This window comes from Nesoenas mayeri (genome assembly GCF_963082525.1).
Source record: "Nesoenas mayeri genome assembly, chromosome: 9".
Classification (NCBI taxonomy): Eukaryota; Metazoa; Chordata; class Aves; order Columbiformes; family Columbidae; genus Nesoenas; species Nesoenas mayeri.
Genome location: NC_137557.1, coordinates 15,822,487 through 15,838,501, shown reverse-complemented (window position 1 = coordinate 15,838,501; position 16,015 = coordinate 15,822,487). Strand labels below are relative to the sequence as shown.

Below are 16,015 nucleotides of genomic sequence, written 5' to 3'. Positions count from 1 at the left end.
TTGCGGCGGTTCCGCAGCGCGGACCGAGGTGGGGGGGATGCGCTGACGTCACCGCTCCATCCCCGCTCGCGCCCTGCCGGTCCCCCCCTTTCTCCCGGGCGGCGGCGGCGGCCAACCAGCGCGCGGGGCGGGGCGGGGACCGCAGGGGCGGGGCTGCCGCCACCCGCACCGGCACTGGCATCGCCGCCGGCACCGCATCGCATCACACCGCGCGGTTCGGCCTTATGCCGGCGCCCCCCGCCCACGGCTGAGCGCTGCGGCCCGCCGAACCGGGCACGGGCACAGGTAGGGGCGGGCGAGCACCGTGCGGGACGGGGAAGCCCTGGCGCGCCCGGGCGAGGCTGCGGCAACACGGGTGCCATCCCCGGGCGCTGGCCGAGGCGGGGCCGGGGGCTCGGCGAGGCGTGGCGGGGGGACGCGGGACCTGCCCCGCTGGAGGTCCGGCGGGGCGGGGGGCTGCGGCTGGCAGCCATTTTGCGGGGCGCCCCGAGGCGCGGGGGAGGGGGGCCGGGCGGGGGCTGGTGGGTGCCACCCCGGCTTCCAGAAAGATCCCGCCGGGGGGCGCCTGTCTGGGCATGGGGCGACCCTTCGGCGGCTCTGGCTCCAGCCTGGGTTGGGTGGGGAAGATGCCGTCGCCGCAGCCCGTGGGAGGGGGCACACGGACTCTGTCCGCCGAGGCAGGTGGCTTTGGCCGCGAAGCTGACCCATCTTGCGCCATCATCATTATGCTTCAGAGTCAACAACGGTGCTGAAGGGAGCAGTGGGTGCCTCGGCTGGGGCTCTCACCGCAGGGGAGTGGCTGGTGAAGGCGCAGCAAAGCTGAGACTCTCGCTTGCCCCACAAGGACGAGCTGCAGCTACTGACCTTGTGCCTGGGGGCGGCTGGGCAAGGGCAGCCGTGTTACTGCCAGTCAGCACCAATGGCTTCTGGCTGGAGGAGGGAGTGGTCCCTGGGTGGAGGGTCTGGTGTAGAGCCCTGCACTTGGCCACCCTGGCTCCCAGGGAGCAGCCCTGCACCTGCCTCATTGTTCTCCTCCTCCTCGTCCCCTCCCCCAGACCCTGCAGACCCCCTCTGTGCTGGGGTCTCCTGCCTGCTCAGGTCTCACGCTTTGGCTGTGAGGCTCAGGAAGGACAAGGAGCCAGCCGAACATCTCCCCTGGCACCCCATGGCCATCCTTCCCCACCCCAGTGCCCAGAGCAGCCCCTTGGCAGGCGGCATCAGTGTCACAGAGCTGGGGGGCAGCAGAACCCACCTCGTGGGTACAGCCTGAGGTGTGGTGGGCTGTGCCATCCCCACACGCTGCTGACCTCCATTTTGTCTGGGAGGTGGCAGCTGACGCTGGCACAGATGCCACCACCGCCCCACCTCCCTGTATGTGGGCAGAGCTGCAGCGCCGCAACCCGGGGCAGGGGGAGACCTGGTGTTACCCCCCCCAGCCCCAGCTGCCCACCCCTCTGTGCTCAGCCATACCAGTAACCTGACAGAGCTCGCTGCCTTTTCCGTGTGGCTTTCCCCCGACTGGGGGTTTTAGCGTGCAGAAGACAGGATGAAGGGAATGGGCGGCAGAGTGTGAGGTGACTTGCCTTTGCAGCAGCAAACCCCCTCATCCAGGACCTTAAATTTGCTACCTGCAAATTTAATCTGCATTGATAGTGAGCCAAAACCGCTGCCCTGAAGCCATGTCCCCCGTCGGGGCGAGGAGGCACAGTGCCCCTAATGGTGCCAGGGAAGCGAGGGCCGGGCTTTCAGCTGGGGCTGGGGGGGCCCTGCCTCTGCCCTCGGCTGTCCTCTGAGCTGCTTCCACACTCATGGGTGCTGCTCTGGGAAAAACTGCACCGTCACAGCCCATCGCCCTGCGTGGAGCGGGAGGCGAGTGGGGAGCAGCCCCGGGCTCAGCTGGCAGGCGCCAATGGTGCTGCGTCATCTGGGCCAGCTGCCCCTAGGGTCCCCCACTGTCCCCGTTGTCCCCAGAGGGACGGCAGGGTCCCACAGTCCCAGATGGAGCCCGGGGGCTCCAACGAGGGGTGCAGGGGAAGGGCTTATTAAAACAAAGCCTGTTGGCAGCTGAGAGCACCATGGCTCAGGAGACGCAGCCCTTCACTGCTGAGGTGATGTGGGGATGCAGGCAGACAAAAGAAGAAACTCGCCTCGGATTTCCCTCAGTGCAAGCAGCTCTTCATCTGCCACAGCTGCCTGCAGCCCTGGCAAGGCAGCTCCTGCCCCGTGCTGGGGACAGGGAATGGGACATCCTGGCCATACCAACCCATGTTAGCATCACTTGAACCCTTGTGTCCTGCAGCACCCAGTGCACCTGCAGCATCCTTAGGGGAAGAGTTCACTGCAGGTGACACTTGGAGATGATGCTCCCTGGCCCGTTGGTCACCTCTCGGCAGTGACAGGGTAGCTGCCAGTCGGTAGCCCCGTATTTAAGAGAGCTCTTGTTAGCTAATCTCTACCCAATTAATCTTAGCTGATCCAGTTAATCATCACTCTCTAGGCCTTTCGCTCATCATCGAGCGCTGGCGGGTGTGCTGGTAGGGATGGGCAGAGAGCAGCGGGGTGAAGGGGGAAGAGATGCCCTGCAGAGCTGGGGGGCAGGTCTGTATGAGCCTGCTGGCACCATGGCCCGAGGGAGTCTGCTGTCCTCCTCTGCTGAGTCCCTTGTGTGCACGATGGCCCTGGGAAGAGGCAGGGAGGGAGCGGGAAGCGGGGCCGCGGTCCTGGCCGACTCTCGGTGAAAGGCTGATAGCGGGTTATTGAATTTCGCTCGATGGCGGATTAAGCAGGCAGCGGCTGATTGCTCCCGGGCAGAGTGACCTGGCTGGGCTCCGTCTGCCTGCCCCTGCCTGCGGCCTGCCTGCTGCAGCATGGCCCCGCTCTGCGGGATGCTGAGCGCCTGTGGCCAGTGGCGGCTGGCGGTGCTACCACGTTACGTGGGCTGCGAGCTGAATTCCTCCCCGTGTCCGAGGTGGGAAAGTAAAGAGTCAGGGGAAGGAGCTGGGCCGGGGGCTTGTCGGCGTTCCCCAGGGGGCTGTGGGGTCTGGGGTCCCTGTGTCACTGTGGCAGAGACGGGACTGGAGAGCTGCAGAGCAGCAGGAGGGAAGCGGGGCGTTGCCAACCAAGGAAGCTGAAGGAAATGGATGGAGACAGAAAATGGAGCCAAGCTTGTGGCTCTGCAGCAGGGAATGCAGGCAGGGAGAGGAACCTGTGCTGCTGGGCTGGGCAAGCTGGATGGCTTGCTGGGAATACACTGGGATGTGAGCATGGAGTTGGCGGGGAGAGAGGAAAGGTTCTGCTGGGGAGGAGGAGGCTCCTCACAGCCAGCAAGGGCTGTCTGTGGGGGGTGCTGGTGTGGGGGGCACTCCTGGCAGAGGAGGGCAGGCAGCCACCCATGGAGAGCACACAGAAAGACGAGGTGCATGGAAAAGCGGGACAGAAGAGAAACCGGTGCTTCTTTGCAGGAAGTGATGGTTGGTGGTGGGTGTGCCATGCCTGTGGCTCTTGCCGAGGGCTGTGCCACAAGGTGCGAGCCTGTGGACCTGGCCGACCTCTGTGCAGCCCTGAGAGCTGGAGACAGTGCAAGGCAGGGGGAAGACAGGGAAGCATTTGACACGGTCAGTTGTCAGGTCCTGCTTGGGGTTTAGCCCAGCGGTGGATCCATTGTCCCTGAGTGCCAGCCGTATCACAGGGTGGAGCAGCTCAAGCCAGTGGCCTTGTGAGGATACGGCTCTTCCACCGGGGAATATATCCTGCCCTTTTGTGGGAAAACCAACTTTTACATTTGCCTTTGGCAAGGAGTCCTGTTTAATATTTCCTTTCTCCCCCATCTGAGAAAGCAGCAGAGTGGGGAAGACAGAGGCTGGTTGGCCTGCTCGCTGGCTCAGGGACTCAATGGTGGTGTTAAATGCCCACTTAAAATAATTCATGCTCAAGAAAGCCTGAGACCACATGCTTGAACTGTGGAGCTGGTGGGATTTAAGGCTGCAATTGTGGGAGCTCTGGAGCCATCTCCGCAGGGTGGTAAGAGGAGGGTTTGGGAACTCTAGTGGGAGAACATTTGTCCTCCTGCTGTCAGGGATGCAGGCTCACTTCTAAAACAGGTGAAGTGCTTTTGAAAGACAGCACCAAGCTTACAATACTTTCTGGCTGTGCATTTCTCCACTGTGCCATGAATACACCTGTTTTTGGGTAGAGCATACGTTGTTTTTCCTCCCACTCCCTTTAGAAATGAAACCATTGCTGTCAAACCTTAGTTTTGAAGCCATTCCCTTCTCTTGGGACACTTTCCATTCTGTGGATTTATTTTTTCTTTTTTGTTGTGTTATTTTTGTTTTTTCCTCCTTTTCCACAAATTCAGTTGTATTTTTCATTTCCACCATGGGAAAACCCATCTCATGTTGAGGACCCGTTACTGCTCCACTTCGTTTGGGTCATGGTCCATGTAGCCAGAGCTATGCCGTTGCTCGCTCCTGATCTCCTTCCTCCCACAGCGAGCATCCCACTGGCAAAGGCCAAGCTCAAAACCTGCCAGGGCATTTGCAAACACCGTAGCTGGAGTCCCACAGGCAGGGATGCCAGAGGAGCCAGTGCCTGCCTGTGCTGCAGGTGCTCAGCTCCTCTTCCACTGGCAGGCTCAGCGTGGGCAGGCAGGGAGCAGGGAACCGGCAGGAGAGGGGATGTTAGAAGGCAGGAAGGGGATGTCTTCAGGGCTGATATTGAGGGACCCAGCAGTCAAGGGAAGGACCCCAGCATTGTTTTCTGGCCAATGCTAGTGAGGCTTAACTGGGGCTTGGGAAAGGTGGGACTGGCTGCAGAGAGCCTAGACACTAATGCTGGGATGGGCAGCTGTTCTGGGGAGACATTAGAGAGCTGTTTGTTTTGTGTTGTGAAGGTTTGTGATTAATAATTTATCAGCAAAAGGAGTGGAAAAATGAACATGAGCTGGGAGCTTGAGCTGAATGCGATCGCCACTGACTTGCTGGCTGGTGCTGCTCCTGCTGACGCTGCGCTTCTCCTTTTGCCGGGAGCTGAATGAGAGGCAAATACCAGCAGTTGTGTTCAACAGCCGCCTCCTTTCTCAGCATGAATTCCATAGTTTTCCACTCCTCCTCTACCCAATCCTGCTGCCCAGTCCCTGCTCTGCTGGGGCTGGAGCAGAGGCAGGAAGCTTGAGCAATGGGCAGAGGGTTGTGGGCTTGCTTGCAAGTGAGAGGCTACCTGCTCAGTGCCCTCTGCACCCTGGGATGGAAAAACTGCTCCTCGGGGGTCACGCTGATACTGACAGTGCTTGCGTAGCCCTGTCCCCTGCTGTGGGTGCCCAGCGAGTGATGCTGCAGGGTGATAGAGGCTCTGGGTGCTTCCCTGGGACCAAGCAGAGGGTTCTGACCCAAGATACAAAGGGGAGGCAGGACAGGCAAAACGTGGGCAGATTGAGGGATGAAAAAAACCATCATCTTTTTGGGCAAAGGTCTTCCCAGGAGTTTTCACTGCACAGGCTTTCTGTTCATTTTTCCGTAACAGCCGTGAGATGGGGATTGGGATGCAAGCTTTCCTAACCCCCTTTTCTTCCCTCCTTGCAGGACAGCCACTGCTCCCCGCTAGCAGAACCCACCTCTGGCCGGCGCGATGGCGGGAGCATCCGTGAAGGTGGCGGTGCGCGTCCGGCCCTTCAACTCCCGGGAGATGAGCCGGGAATCCAAATGCATTATCCAGATGTCGGGAAGCACCACCAGTGAGTGCCGGTGTCAGGAGTAGAGGGGCTCCACTGCATCGTCAGGATGGAGAGGCGGGAGTGGGATTTGCAGAGGGAACGGCATGCTTGGGGAAGGGGGGATGTAGCATGGGGGCTTGGGGCTTCCTGTCCCGTATGAGCCCATCCAGCATTGCCCCTCCTTAAATAATGGCTACTGGAAGTATGGGGTGGGAAAGGCAGCTGAATCCCTCGTCTTTGGCTCTGGAAGCCTGCGGATGGGACAACATCTGAAATAACTCCCTCCCTGCCTGCCTGCCCGGGGCTTCCTGCGTCACCAGTGGCAGTGGGTGAAGCAGCAGCTCCAGCCACCCCCGCAGTGCTCTGCCAGGTGGCCACCACAGCCCGGTGGGAGGGAGGGCGAGGAGGGCACCCGAGGGTGCAGGGTGGCTCTGTGACCTCGCCAGGTCCCCCACACGTCCTAGGCCTGGGGAGCAGGAATGGAAGCAGGGTCTGGAGGCAGCATCTGCCAGCCTCTGGGGTCCTGGGTGTCTCCCCCTGCCTGGGTGCACAGGGATGCTCCCCTGACAGCGAGGGAGCCTTTCTGGCCCAGCAGGACCTACACGCATGCCTGGGCCTGGGTGCCACCAGGGACGCTTCTCTTCTGGCCGTGAGGGCTGGAGGGGACCTGCCATGCTCCAGGCCCAAGTCAGGAGCATCGGGCATCCCCCAACTCCACTATGGCCACGTTTGCTCAGACCAATCTGCCCCCAGGCCCTGCCCCAGGCCCCTTGTCCTCTGCTGGTGCTGGGGAGGGCTGGCAGGGCTGTGGGCAGGGGCAGCGCCCTGGCCAGCCTTTTGCTGACAGCGAGGTTTATCTCCACGAATGGACAAGCCCTCGGCTAATCCCCTTGGCTGGGGGGCTGGGGGGAAGGTGCAGCGGGACTCGTTCCTGCTTCTCATGCCGGCTGAGGGAGGCAGGAGGATGCTGGTGGTGCTGGCTGCTCTCCCCTCCCAGCTCCTCAGAGCAGGACTGTCTTGGCCTCCTGGCTCCTTGCATAGAAGCCAAAAATAAATGTGTTGCGGGAGTGAGAGCAAGTTTCCCCCTTCCTGGGATTATTTGCAGAGAACCCTGCACATACTGGGGTGGGGCAGGTTGTTCTGCCTAATTCATTAAGCCCCATGGTGGGCAGTGGGGGCCCGGGCAGGAAGGGGTCAGCTCTTCTCCGCTCTCCTTTTCCCCCAGACTTGCAGCCGCTGCCCCCTTGGCTCCCTGTGCCGCAGCCACCTGCCAACACTGCTGCTTTGTTTCCCTGATGTCCCTCCTCCGTGGGGACCAGCCCGGGCACTGACACCCCCGGCCCCTCTTCTGCCAGCTCCCACCAGGACAGCGAGGAAGGGACCCCGGCTTTCATCCCACGAGGCCATTAGTATTCTCCAGCTGGAGCCGTGCCTCTGCAGGCCTTAAAATACGGCTATTATTTTCTCTCTTGTGGGTCCTGGGTTTCATCCTGCTTGGTGCTTGCCCACTTGCTATGCTCTGCCGTGCCACTGGCTCTTCAGGGCAAAGACAAGGGTCATCTCCAGATGTTTTCCACCTCCCCCTCTTGTCTGTATGTCTGTCTTCCTCCTGCACCCCTGCTTTTTTAATCCTCTTTGGTTGTAGCATGAATCTTTTGCAGCAGCTTTGCAAAAGCTGTGGGATGCCTGGTCACAGGAGAGGATAACCCACCAGTGGCATCCAGCCATGTGGGGGCAAATAAATGCGAATGGAAGGGGCATGGGGAGAGTGTTTCAGCTCAGGGGTGGGAGGTCTGCTGCTCTCAGTGTGCACCCTTCTCCCCCGTGTCCTGGTCCCTGGCCCCCCGGGCCAGCTGGGCGACTGCAGCTGGGATGACCGGAGCTGCTCGGCGCCATCCCCGGCTGCTCCTCCACCCTGTGCCCGGTGTGGGCTGGCACTTGGATGCAGAACAGCTGCCTTGTGCAGCCACATCCTGCTTGCTCCTGCTTTTACCCCTGTTGGACTCATTTTTAGTGGGGTGATGCTCCAGTTTGCTCTGGCAAGGGCCACCTCTGCAGGGCAGAGACAGACCCGAGGAGAGGGCAGGGAGGGGTGGATGGCATGACAGAGCTGCCAGGTGAATGCCAGGAGACATCACAGAAGTTCCACCTGACTTCTCACGTGGCCTCTGTGCCTGCCTCTCTGCCATGGCTGCTCACATGCCCTCACTCAACACACCAGCCAGGCATGGGCAGGGATGGGCACCCCTATGGCTGCCTGAGCTGCCCAGAAAGGCCTGGTGCCCTTTCAGACCTCCAGATCTCCGTTTGCATCTGTGGGATGGGCAATTGCTACTGAGATGTCATTTCCCAGCCCTTTTTTCCTGAGAGAGCAGCTCTGGCTTTGGTAATTAGTCTGCCTGGGACGCAGGAGGCATCCGGAGCACCTGAGTCACGCTGGCTCCAGCAGGCAGGAGAGCAGGCATGGAGCCAGCACCCAGCCCCGCTTTGCTGCTGGAGCTGGCCTCCTGCCCACGGAAAGGGGCGTTTGAGCAGCACCATGCTGCTGTTTTGTGGTCAGGGCTGGATCTTGACCCCCCTTCCTACCTGTTGAATGCTGCCTCGCTGCCTTTGCAGGCAGGGATGGATGGGTCTCAGGACAGAAGTGGCAAGTCGCTCCTGAGGGAGAATCCATTGTGGCAATGGAGAAGGAATTTGGAGCAGAAAGCATCCATATTCATTATGCCATGTGCTGGCACATCTGAGCCCATGGGGAGCAGGCTGTGCCATGCCTGGGGCTGCTGGGAGGGTCCCAGCTTGAATCCTGAGCGGGCGTGAGCCTTGGCCAAGTCCCAGCCCTGGGGCAGGGCAGGTTGGGGCTCCAGTGGAGGGGGCTCCGTCGGCCTTGGTGCTGCGCGGCCTCCTCGCCCCCAGCAGTGGCGGGGAGCAGCTGGGGGCTGTGGGCATGGGAGCTGTGCTGCGCCAGCCTGCAAGGGCATTTCAATGTTGCCTAACATAGCTGGTGGCTGGATCTCGTGATTACTGTGCTGGTTTGGGTTTCTTCTGAAGCATCTGTTATTTCAGGAAAAAACCCATCGTAAATGCTCTACAGGGGGTGAGGGGAAGCGGTGAGCAAGGAAGAGAAGCGATGCAGTCTGCAATTTCCATGGCAACGTCCTTTTCACCAGGGGATGGGAAAAAGCAGGCTCTTGTTTCCTCTGGCAGTGTAGCGCATTAATCACCCTCCTCTGGGGAGGAGAGGCAGGAGCTGGAAGGGGCCTGGGGGAGGCCGGTGGGATGGCAGCTGCTCTCACCCGCAGCACCAACGTGTGCCGCTGTGGGCACGGCCTCCCTGGCTGAGGGAAGCTGTGCCTCTCCCGTGCTGGTGCCAAGCTGTCACAGCAGGTGCCAGAGCAGGAAGGAGCTGGAGGCAAGGAGCTGTTTCCCCCGTGCTGTGCCCAGCGGGATGTTTTGGGCAAGGCTCTGCCCTGCTCCCTGGGCTGCTGCAGGCTCTACTGGGCTGTGGCACCTGCCTCCTCTGCTGGGTCTGTTGGGGTCTGGGGTCTCTGGACCCATCTGCAGAGCTGGAGGGTGCTGGTCCTGCTTTCCAGGACCATTTTGGACTGCACCCCATCACCCTTCTCCCCTCATGAGTGGGATGCGGATGATGGGGATACCACAGGCAGCTGGGTGACCTCATGTTCCCATCTGTTTCCCCTAGCTATCCTGAACCCAAAGCAGCCTAAAGAGACACCAAAAAGCTTCAGCTTTGACTATTCCTACTGGTCCCACACCACGGTAAGAAGCAGGGGGCCTGAGCCCGCCTGGAGCACTGGGCTGGGAGAGGCAGGAGAACCTCTTTGCAAAGCTTCTCCATGTCTCCCTCCTCTATGCAGCCTGCAGACATCAACTATGCATCTCAGAAGCAAGTGTACCGAGACATTGGCGAGGAAATGTTGCAACATGCCTTTGAAGGCTATAATGTCTGCATCTTCGCTTATGGGCAGACGGGTGCTGGAAAATCCTACACCATGATGGGGAAACAGGAGAAGGACCAGCAAGGCATCATCCCACAGGTACCCCCTGGTGAAAAGCTGCCTTGTTCCCTGGTCCCAGCAGGATGCCCAAGGGAAAAGTGGAGCGTGGAGGGAAGAAGGGAGCAAGGTGGGAGTGGGGCCAGGCTTTACCAGTGTCTACCACAGCCCTGCTGCTCCAGCGAGCTGGCAGGGCCTGCCAGAGGGTGAGGGGACAAGGAGGGTCATGCCAGACTCCTCTAAAATGGGATGAACTCCAGTCTGGCCACATGAAGCTGGTATTTGTGAGTAGCGGTAGTTGAAGTGCCGAGCCCCCACCGGCTGTGCTTGCTGAGAGCTGCTGTGTGCTGGCCCAGCAGGGCACCAGGGGGTTTCTAGGGATGCTGAGCCACCTATATCAGTGCGGAGGGGTGTTCTGCCAACTCCTCAGGGGCTGTCCCAGCACTCAGGTGCTCTGTTTTTTGGGGTGAGAGGGTAGAAATCCCTGTGACCTGGGCACCCCAAGCAAGAGCATCCTTCTGGCTCTTCTGTCCACAGCTGTGCGAGGACCTCTTCTCCCGCATCAATGACACAACGAACGACAACATGTCCTACTCCGTGGAGGTAGGCACCCCATTGCCTGCCTAGTGTGGCTCCAGGCTTCCACCTGGTTCTGCAAGCCATGCTGGTGTGCAGACCTCTCTTTGGGGGGTCCCATCCCTGTGGGTGGGGTGGGAATGGTGGGCAGGGCCTGATTTTGCCTACATGCTGCCTGTCCACATCCTGCTGGCCACTAGCCCTGCCCGTGCCCTCTGCTCTAGGTGAGCTACATGGAGATATACTGTGAGCGTGTGAGGGACCTCCTGAATCCCAAGAACAAGGGGAACCTGCGTGTGAGGGAGCATCCCCTTATGGGTCCATATGTTGAAGACCTTTCCAAGTTGGCTGTGACCTCCTACAATGACATCCAAGACCTCATGGACTCTGGGAACAAGGCCCGGTGAGTTGGGGGAGCAGGAGATAGCCAGGATTTGGAGAGCCTGCAGACATTTACAGGAAGTCCTGCTTAACTTCCTTGCTTTGCCCGTCTGGCTGCTCTGGAGGTGGCAGTCCCCTCCTGTCTGAGCGCTGGGTACCTCCCACTTATTTTCATCTTACCTCTTTCCTGCTCTCAAAACGTACTGGGGACAGCAGGAGGAAGCCTGGACTTCTGTACATCTCCTCCCAGAGTCCTCTCTTGTCCTCCAGACTTGCCTTCCCATCATGTACCCTGTCCTGAAATGAGCCCTGCCCCAGTGCCAGCCACTCCAGTGTCCCCTGCAGGGTCTCATACCTCCCTGTCCTCCTCTCCCTGCAGCACGGTGGCTGCCACCAACATGAATGAGACCAGCAGCCGCTCCCATGCCGTGTTCAACATCATCTTCACACAGAAGCGGCATGATGCCGAGACAGACATCACCACTGAGAAGGTGAGACCAGAGTCTGGACCACCTGAGGGAACCCACATGGGCCCAGGAAGGGCTTTGTATGCTGTCAATAGCATTTGTGATGGGATGGTGCAGCCTGATGGAGGGTTGAAACAGGATGGAGATAAGACCCAGGCACACACTGGGCTCGTGATCCCTTGAGGGACTGGCCCTTGGACAGGGTATTTGGAAGCTGGTGCCCTCCAGCCCTGCCTGCAAGGATGTTAACCCTGCTCCTGGCCAAATCCTGGCAAGGCAGCCCCACAGAGCACACCTCTGCCTTCAGAGCAGTATCACTTTGCAAGAAGTTTCCATTCCCTCCTCCACTACGTGCTTGGCCTCAGTCTGCTGTGCCAGCTGGGGCTGACAGCCTCATCTCTGCCTGTAGGTCAGCAAAATCAGCTTGGTGGACCTGGCAGGGAGTGAGCGAGCTGACTCCACCGGTGCGAAGGGCACAAGACTAAAGGTGAGAGATGGCATGAAGTTCCCTTCTGCTGGCAGGGACACCGTGTCCTGCCCCCTCATCCCCAGCTGTTACGTCTTCTTTCCTTGCCTGGTTCCTTGCCCACTACGTTGCCAAAATCCTTCAAAGGATTTTGTCTGAAAGCTGCCCAGTGCCATTTCCACCGGGGTCCGTGAGTCCCAGCTGGGAAGTATTGGTTATCCAGTAAGACCAGCTGCTTTTTGCCCACCCCATACTGGGACTTCCCCATCTTCCTGGTGTGCTGGGCTTTAGTGCCGCTCTGAAATGGGGCCTGAGCATCTGGGCTTTTCCTCTCTCCTCCAGGAAGGAGCAAACATCAACAAGTCCTTGACCACACTGGGGAAAGTCATCTCTGCCCTGGCTGAAATGGTAGGTAGCTGGATCACAGACGAGCGATGGCCCTGCAGGGGAATGGGCTCAACTCAGCAGGGATGGGCTCAGCACCAAGGGATGGGGCGTCCTGGCACATACATGGGACAGGCAGATACAGGGACAGGCAGACACCTCCCAAGCTGTTCCCAGGGCTGGTGAGGCTGCCATCTCCATGGGGACCTGCGCCAGCCACTTTCTGCGTGGGGGATGGGGAGCTGTGGTGGGTGCCAAGGCAGGGAACAGCTCACTTAAAGTCTTTCTACTTTCTTTGCAGGATTCTGGGCCGAACAAGGTAGGTACCCTGGCCAGGCTGGGGAGGAGGGTTTGTTTTTTTAGCACAGGTGAGTGGGAGTGTGTTGCAGATGGTTTGGGACTCAGGCTCTGCCCAGACCCAAGCCACACTTCTTCTGGGGGCTGACAAAGCCCTCTGTATACTCATCACCCTCCTCACCCTGTGGCTCTCGGTACCTGGCATTAAACACCCACCCAGCCCAGGCAGAGCACTTCACAGGCATGACCTGTGAAGCTGAGCAGAGCTGCCCGAGATCACAATAGTCGGGCAGGCCATTCTCCTCTGAGTCCCCGTGTCTGGGATCTGGTTGCCATCTTCCCCCTGAGGCAAGCAGGAAGCCTGACAGCCCTTCCATCTGCTCTTCATCCCCCAGAACAAAAAGAAGAAGAAGACAGATTTCATTCCCTACCGCGACTCAGTGCTGACCTGGCTGCTGCGGGAGAACCTAGGTGAGGACATGAGTGGGAGCTCCGGGCCTGGCAGCAGGCACTGAATGGTGGGGGACAGCTGGCGTGGCAATTAATTTCTCCCTGATGCAAGTGTATCTTTGTGGGCAGGGGGCAACTCCAGGACAGCCATGGTTGCTGCTCTCAGTCCTGCTGACATCAACTATGACGAGACGCTCAGCACCCTCAGGTAGGAAGAAGTACCCTTGTCTCCCCACAGGGAGTGAGGGCAGGGGTGGCCCTGAAACCCAAGCACCTGCCATGTGCTCTCCTCACCTCTGTGGCATCCCTGGATGGGGAAGTGCTGTTGGAGGACCCTGCAGCCTCATACAGGAGGCCGAAGGATTGTCCCAATGCTGGCATTCTCCAAAGGATCACTTGCTGGAGGGGCTTGGCAGCACTCCTACTTGCCCAGCAGCTGGGGGTTTGCCTCCACGCCAGTGCTCAGAGCTCTGCTCGTCCCTAGGTACGCTGACCGTGCCAAGCAGATCCGCTGCAATGCCGTCATCAATGAGGACCCCAACAACAAGCTCATCCGAGAGCTGAAGGATGAGGTGGCACGCCTGCGTGACCTTCTCTATGCCCAGGGCCTCGGGGACATCATTGACAGTAGGTACCCCTGTGTGCTCTCTAACAGCAGCTCCATGCAGAGGTGGGCTGGAGCCTCGCTGCCCAGGGGGCTGGCGTCCCGTGTTCGCAACCCCCAGCCTGCTCTCGTAAGCAGGAGGAGCTGCTTTACACCCAGCAGACCTCCCCTCCTCCCCCTCCACCTCCCATTTTCAGCCCCCTGCACCTGGCAGAGGTGCCAGGAAGATGTTCCTGGGGCTGCACCCGCCCGTGGCCTCTCCTCTGTGTGCTGCGGGAGATCCTGCTGAGATGAACCCACTCTTGTTCTGTTCTCTCTGTCTTACCCCTGCTCCCTGCCCTCTCTCTCTTTCTTAGCCCATCCTGCTGCAGGAGGATCCAAATGTGTGTATTCCCCATCACCGGTACTCTGTTGCTTCATGGCTTTGGGAGGTGCAGGCTGCGCCTGGGAACACCTTTGCAGCATGGGGAGGGCTCCTGTAGCCGGCCCTAGCTGATGAAGAGGCTCTTGCCAGCAGGCTGGCTGTCCCCAGGGAGCTGGCAAAGGGGTTGGTGGCAGAGTCGCAGTTAGCACCTGGGCTCAGGATAGCATTTGGAGGAACCAATGTTCTCCCCTTCTGCTGTGCCAAGGGCCTGATCCCCATAAGAGCTCCTTCTTCCGTGCTGTCATAATTTGCTGCTGCTGCTTCTGCTGCGCTGGGGTTCATCGGGAGTGGAGCCCGGCACGGCGCTTGGGCAGGCTGGCACGGCCCTCTCCTGGTGGAGGGGTGCGAGGTGACACCCAGGAGGCTTTTGCCTGTGTATAAGCACTATCACCCCATCCCACCCTGGGCCAGGCAGCACAGCCAGGCTGTGGCGAGCCTGCTGAAGCGATGGGGACCTGGCCCGTCCCCTCCTGGCTTGGCTCTTCGGATGCGGGCTGATAGAGATGGATGACTAACTCTGCTCCCACTGACCTGTGCCCGGCCCACCTCTGGCATACTGCGCTGAGCCCCTGTGACTTCTCAGGGCTGGAGGAGCATCTCTGATACCTGGGTCCCTTTGCTGCAGGGCCTGGTGGGGGTGATGCTCTGGGTGCTGACAGGCGAGCACTGCTGCCTGTATCGGTTGCACTGCTGCCCTGCCCTCACTTTGCTCTCTCCCAGGTGCTGCTCTAGCGGGCCGAGGGATTGGACTGTGCCAGCAAGGGAATCTCATGGCTCCTCCTGCTCTGTCCCCTTGACCCCTTTGTAGGGCAGAGGGCCACTGCCTCTTCTCCCCTTCCCTTCTCATTCTCTGCCCCCAAATTCAGCTAATCAAGGGCAGCCGGGCAGGGAAAACCACCTGGGTTGTGTTGGTGGGAGAGGATGCCGGGGCAGCGGCATGCTCTTGGGGAAGATGGTTGATCCCAGACCTGGTGGCTGCAGGATCTGGTATTGCGTAAAAGCATCCCTGGTAGCCTGGGAAGGCTCCAGAGCTGTTCCTGTGGCTCCCAAAACAGCCCCGTGTGCCTGGGGAGCTGCCCAGGCTGGGGGAGAGACATGAGTGCCCTTGCCCTGCTGCTGCCTGTGCCACTGTGCTGTTGCCTGTGCCTTTTCCTTGTAATTCCTGGCTTTCTTCTTGCTGCACCCAGCCACTCTTTTTTTTTATTTTATTTTTTTCTTTTTTTCCCAACAGCTTTTCTTGTCTCTATCTTTCTCTCTCTTTTCCTGTCGATGTGTCTTTATCTGGCCCATCCTTCCTTCCCTACCCATAGATGTGTCCGACTTTGAGAACAATAATGATGCTAGAGGGGCAGAGCTGAGTCACCGCCATGACAATCTCTCCACAGTGACCAACGCCATTGCCGGGATCAGCCCCTCTTCCTCCCTGTCAGCCTTGTCCAGCCGCGCCGCCTCTGTCGCCAGCCTCCACGAGCGCATCATGTTTGCTCCGGGTAGCGAAGAGGCAATTGAAAGGCTCAAGGTAAGAGGTCGGTGCCCAGCAGGATGGAGGGCTCAGCTCAACGCTTTTGCACTCAGGCTTGTGGAGGGGGCTCGGTATTTTCTGGAAACCCGTTATGGATGGTTCTTATGTGAAGCAATGCTTGGGAGTGCGCTTGCAGAATGGACAGACCCAGAGCTGCCCAGTGCTCTGGGCTGCCATACTGGAGAAGGTTTGTTGTGGTAGGGTCCACCTCGTGCTGCCGTCCTCCCCGTGGGGTGACTGCTGCCTTTGCCCCGTGGGGTGGGTGCTCCTGGCTCAGCACGGCACAGGGGCAGGCTGGCAGCAAGGGGATGGAGAGGCTGCTCTTCGTGCCTCGCTCTTTGAAGACAGGGAAAGACGTGTGAAATGCTATTGCAGCTCATTTAAACCAGCCTGAAACTGCAAACAGTGTCCTGCTGCAGCATGCTGGGCAGAGCCCGCAGAACGGGCAGGTCTGCTGCCCGTAGCACATGCTCACCCCTCACTTGCCAGGAAACTGAGAAGATCATCGCGGAGCTGAACGAGACGTGGGAGGAGAAGCTGCGGAGGACAGAAGCAATCCGGATGGAGAGGTGAGTGAGTTGGTACAGGATAGGATGTGTAGGGCTGGGATGGGATGGGGTTCCCCAGGTATCTCCCCTCTCCACTTTGTGCTCCTGGCGGCAGTTTGGCAATTTGACCATCCAATTGTAGCCTGGCTGCTCCTGGGTGCCCCAGGGCCACC

At 59.7% G+C, this 16,015-nt stretch overlaps 1 protein-coding gene across 10 annotated transcripts in view; it reads left to right on the top strand.

Annotated features, from left to right (window-relative positions):
- Positions 1-5,625: 5,625 nt before the first annotated feature.
- The window catches only part of KIF1A (kinesin family member 1A), a gene marked incomplete at both ends in the record, with an annotated part of 31,984 nt that continues 21,594 nt past the window's right edge, over positions 5,626-16,015 (top strand). For 7 of the 10 annotated variants that reach the window (XM_080349339.1, XM_080349347.1, XM_080349346.1 and 4 more), the window contains 14 exons: positions 5,626-5,731; positions 9,411-9,487; positions 9,586-9,765; positions 10,261-10,326; positions 10,524-10,702; positions 11,060-11,171; positions 11,557-11,634; positions 11,956-12,021; positions 12,299-12,316; positions 12,690-12,765; positions 12,874-12,952; positions 13,229-13,371; positions 15,158-15,291; positions 15,784-15,863. In XM_080349339.1, the coding sequence (XP_080205465.1) occupies positions 5,626-5,731; positions 9,411-9,487; positions 9,586-9,765; positions 10,261-10,326; positions 10,524-10,702; positions 11,060-11,171; positions 11,557-11,634; positions 11,956-12,021; positions 12,299-12,316; positions 12,690-12,765; positions 12,874-12,952; positions 13,229-13,371; positions 15,158-15,291; positions 15,784-15,863 (1,394 nt within the window). Of the gene's footprint in view, positions 5,732-9,410; positions 9,488-9,585; positions 9,766-10,260; positions 10,327-10,523; positions 10,703-11,059; positions 11,172-11,556; positions 11,635-11,955; positions 12,022-12,298; positions 12,317-12,689; positions 12,766-12,873; positions 12,953-13,228; positions 13,372-13,704; positions 13,732-15,082; positions 15,292-15,783; positions 15,864-16,015 lie in introns of all 10 variants that reach the window. The other 3 variants (XM_080349344.1, XM_080349343.1, XM_080349338.1) reach the window with 2 other exon arrangements.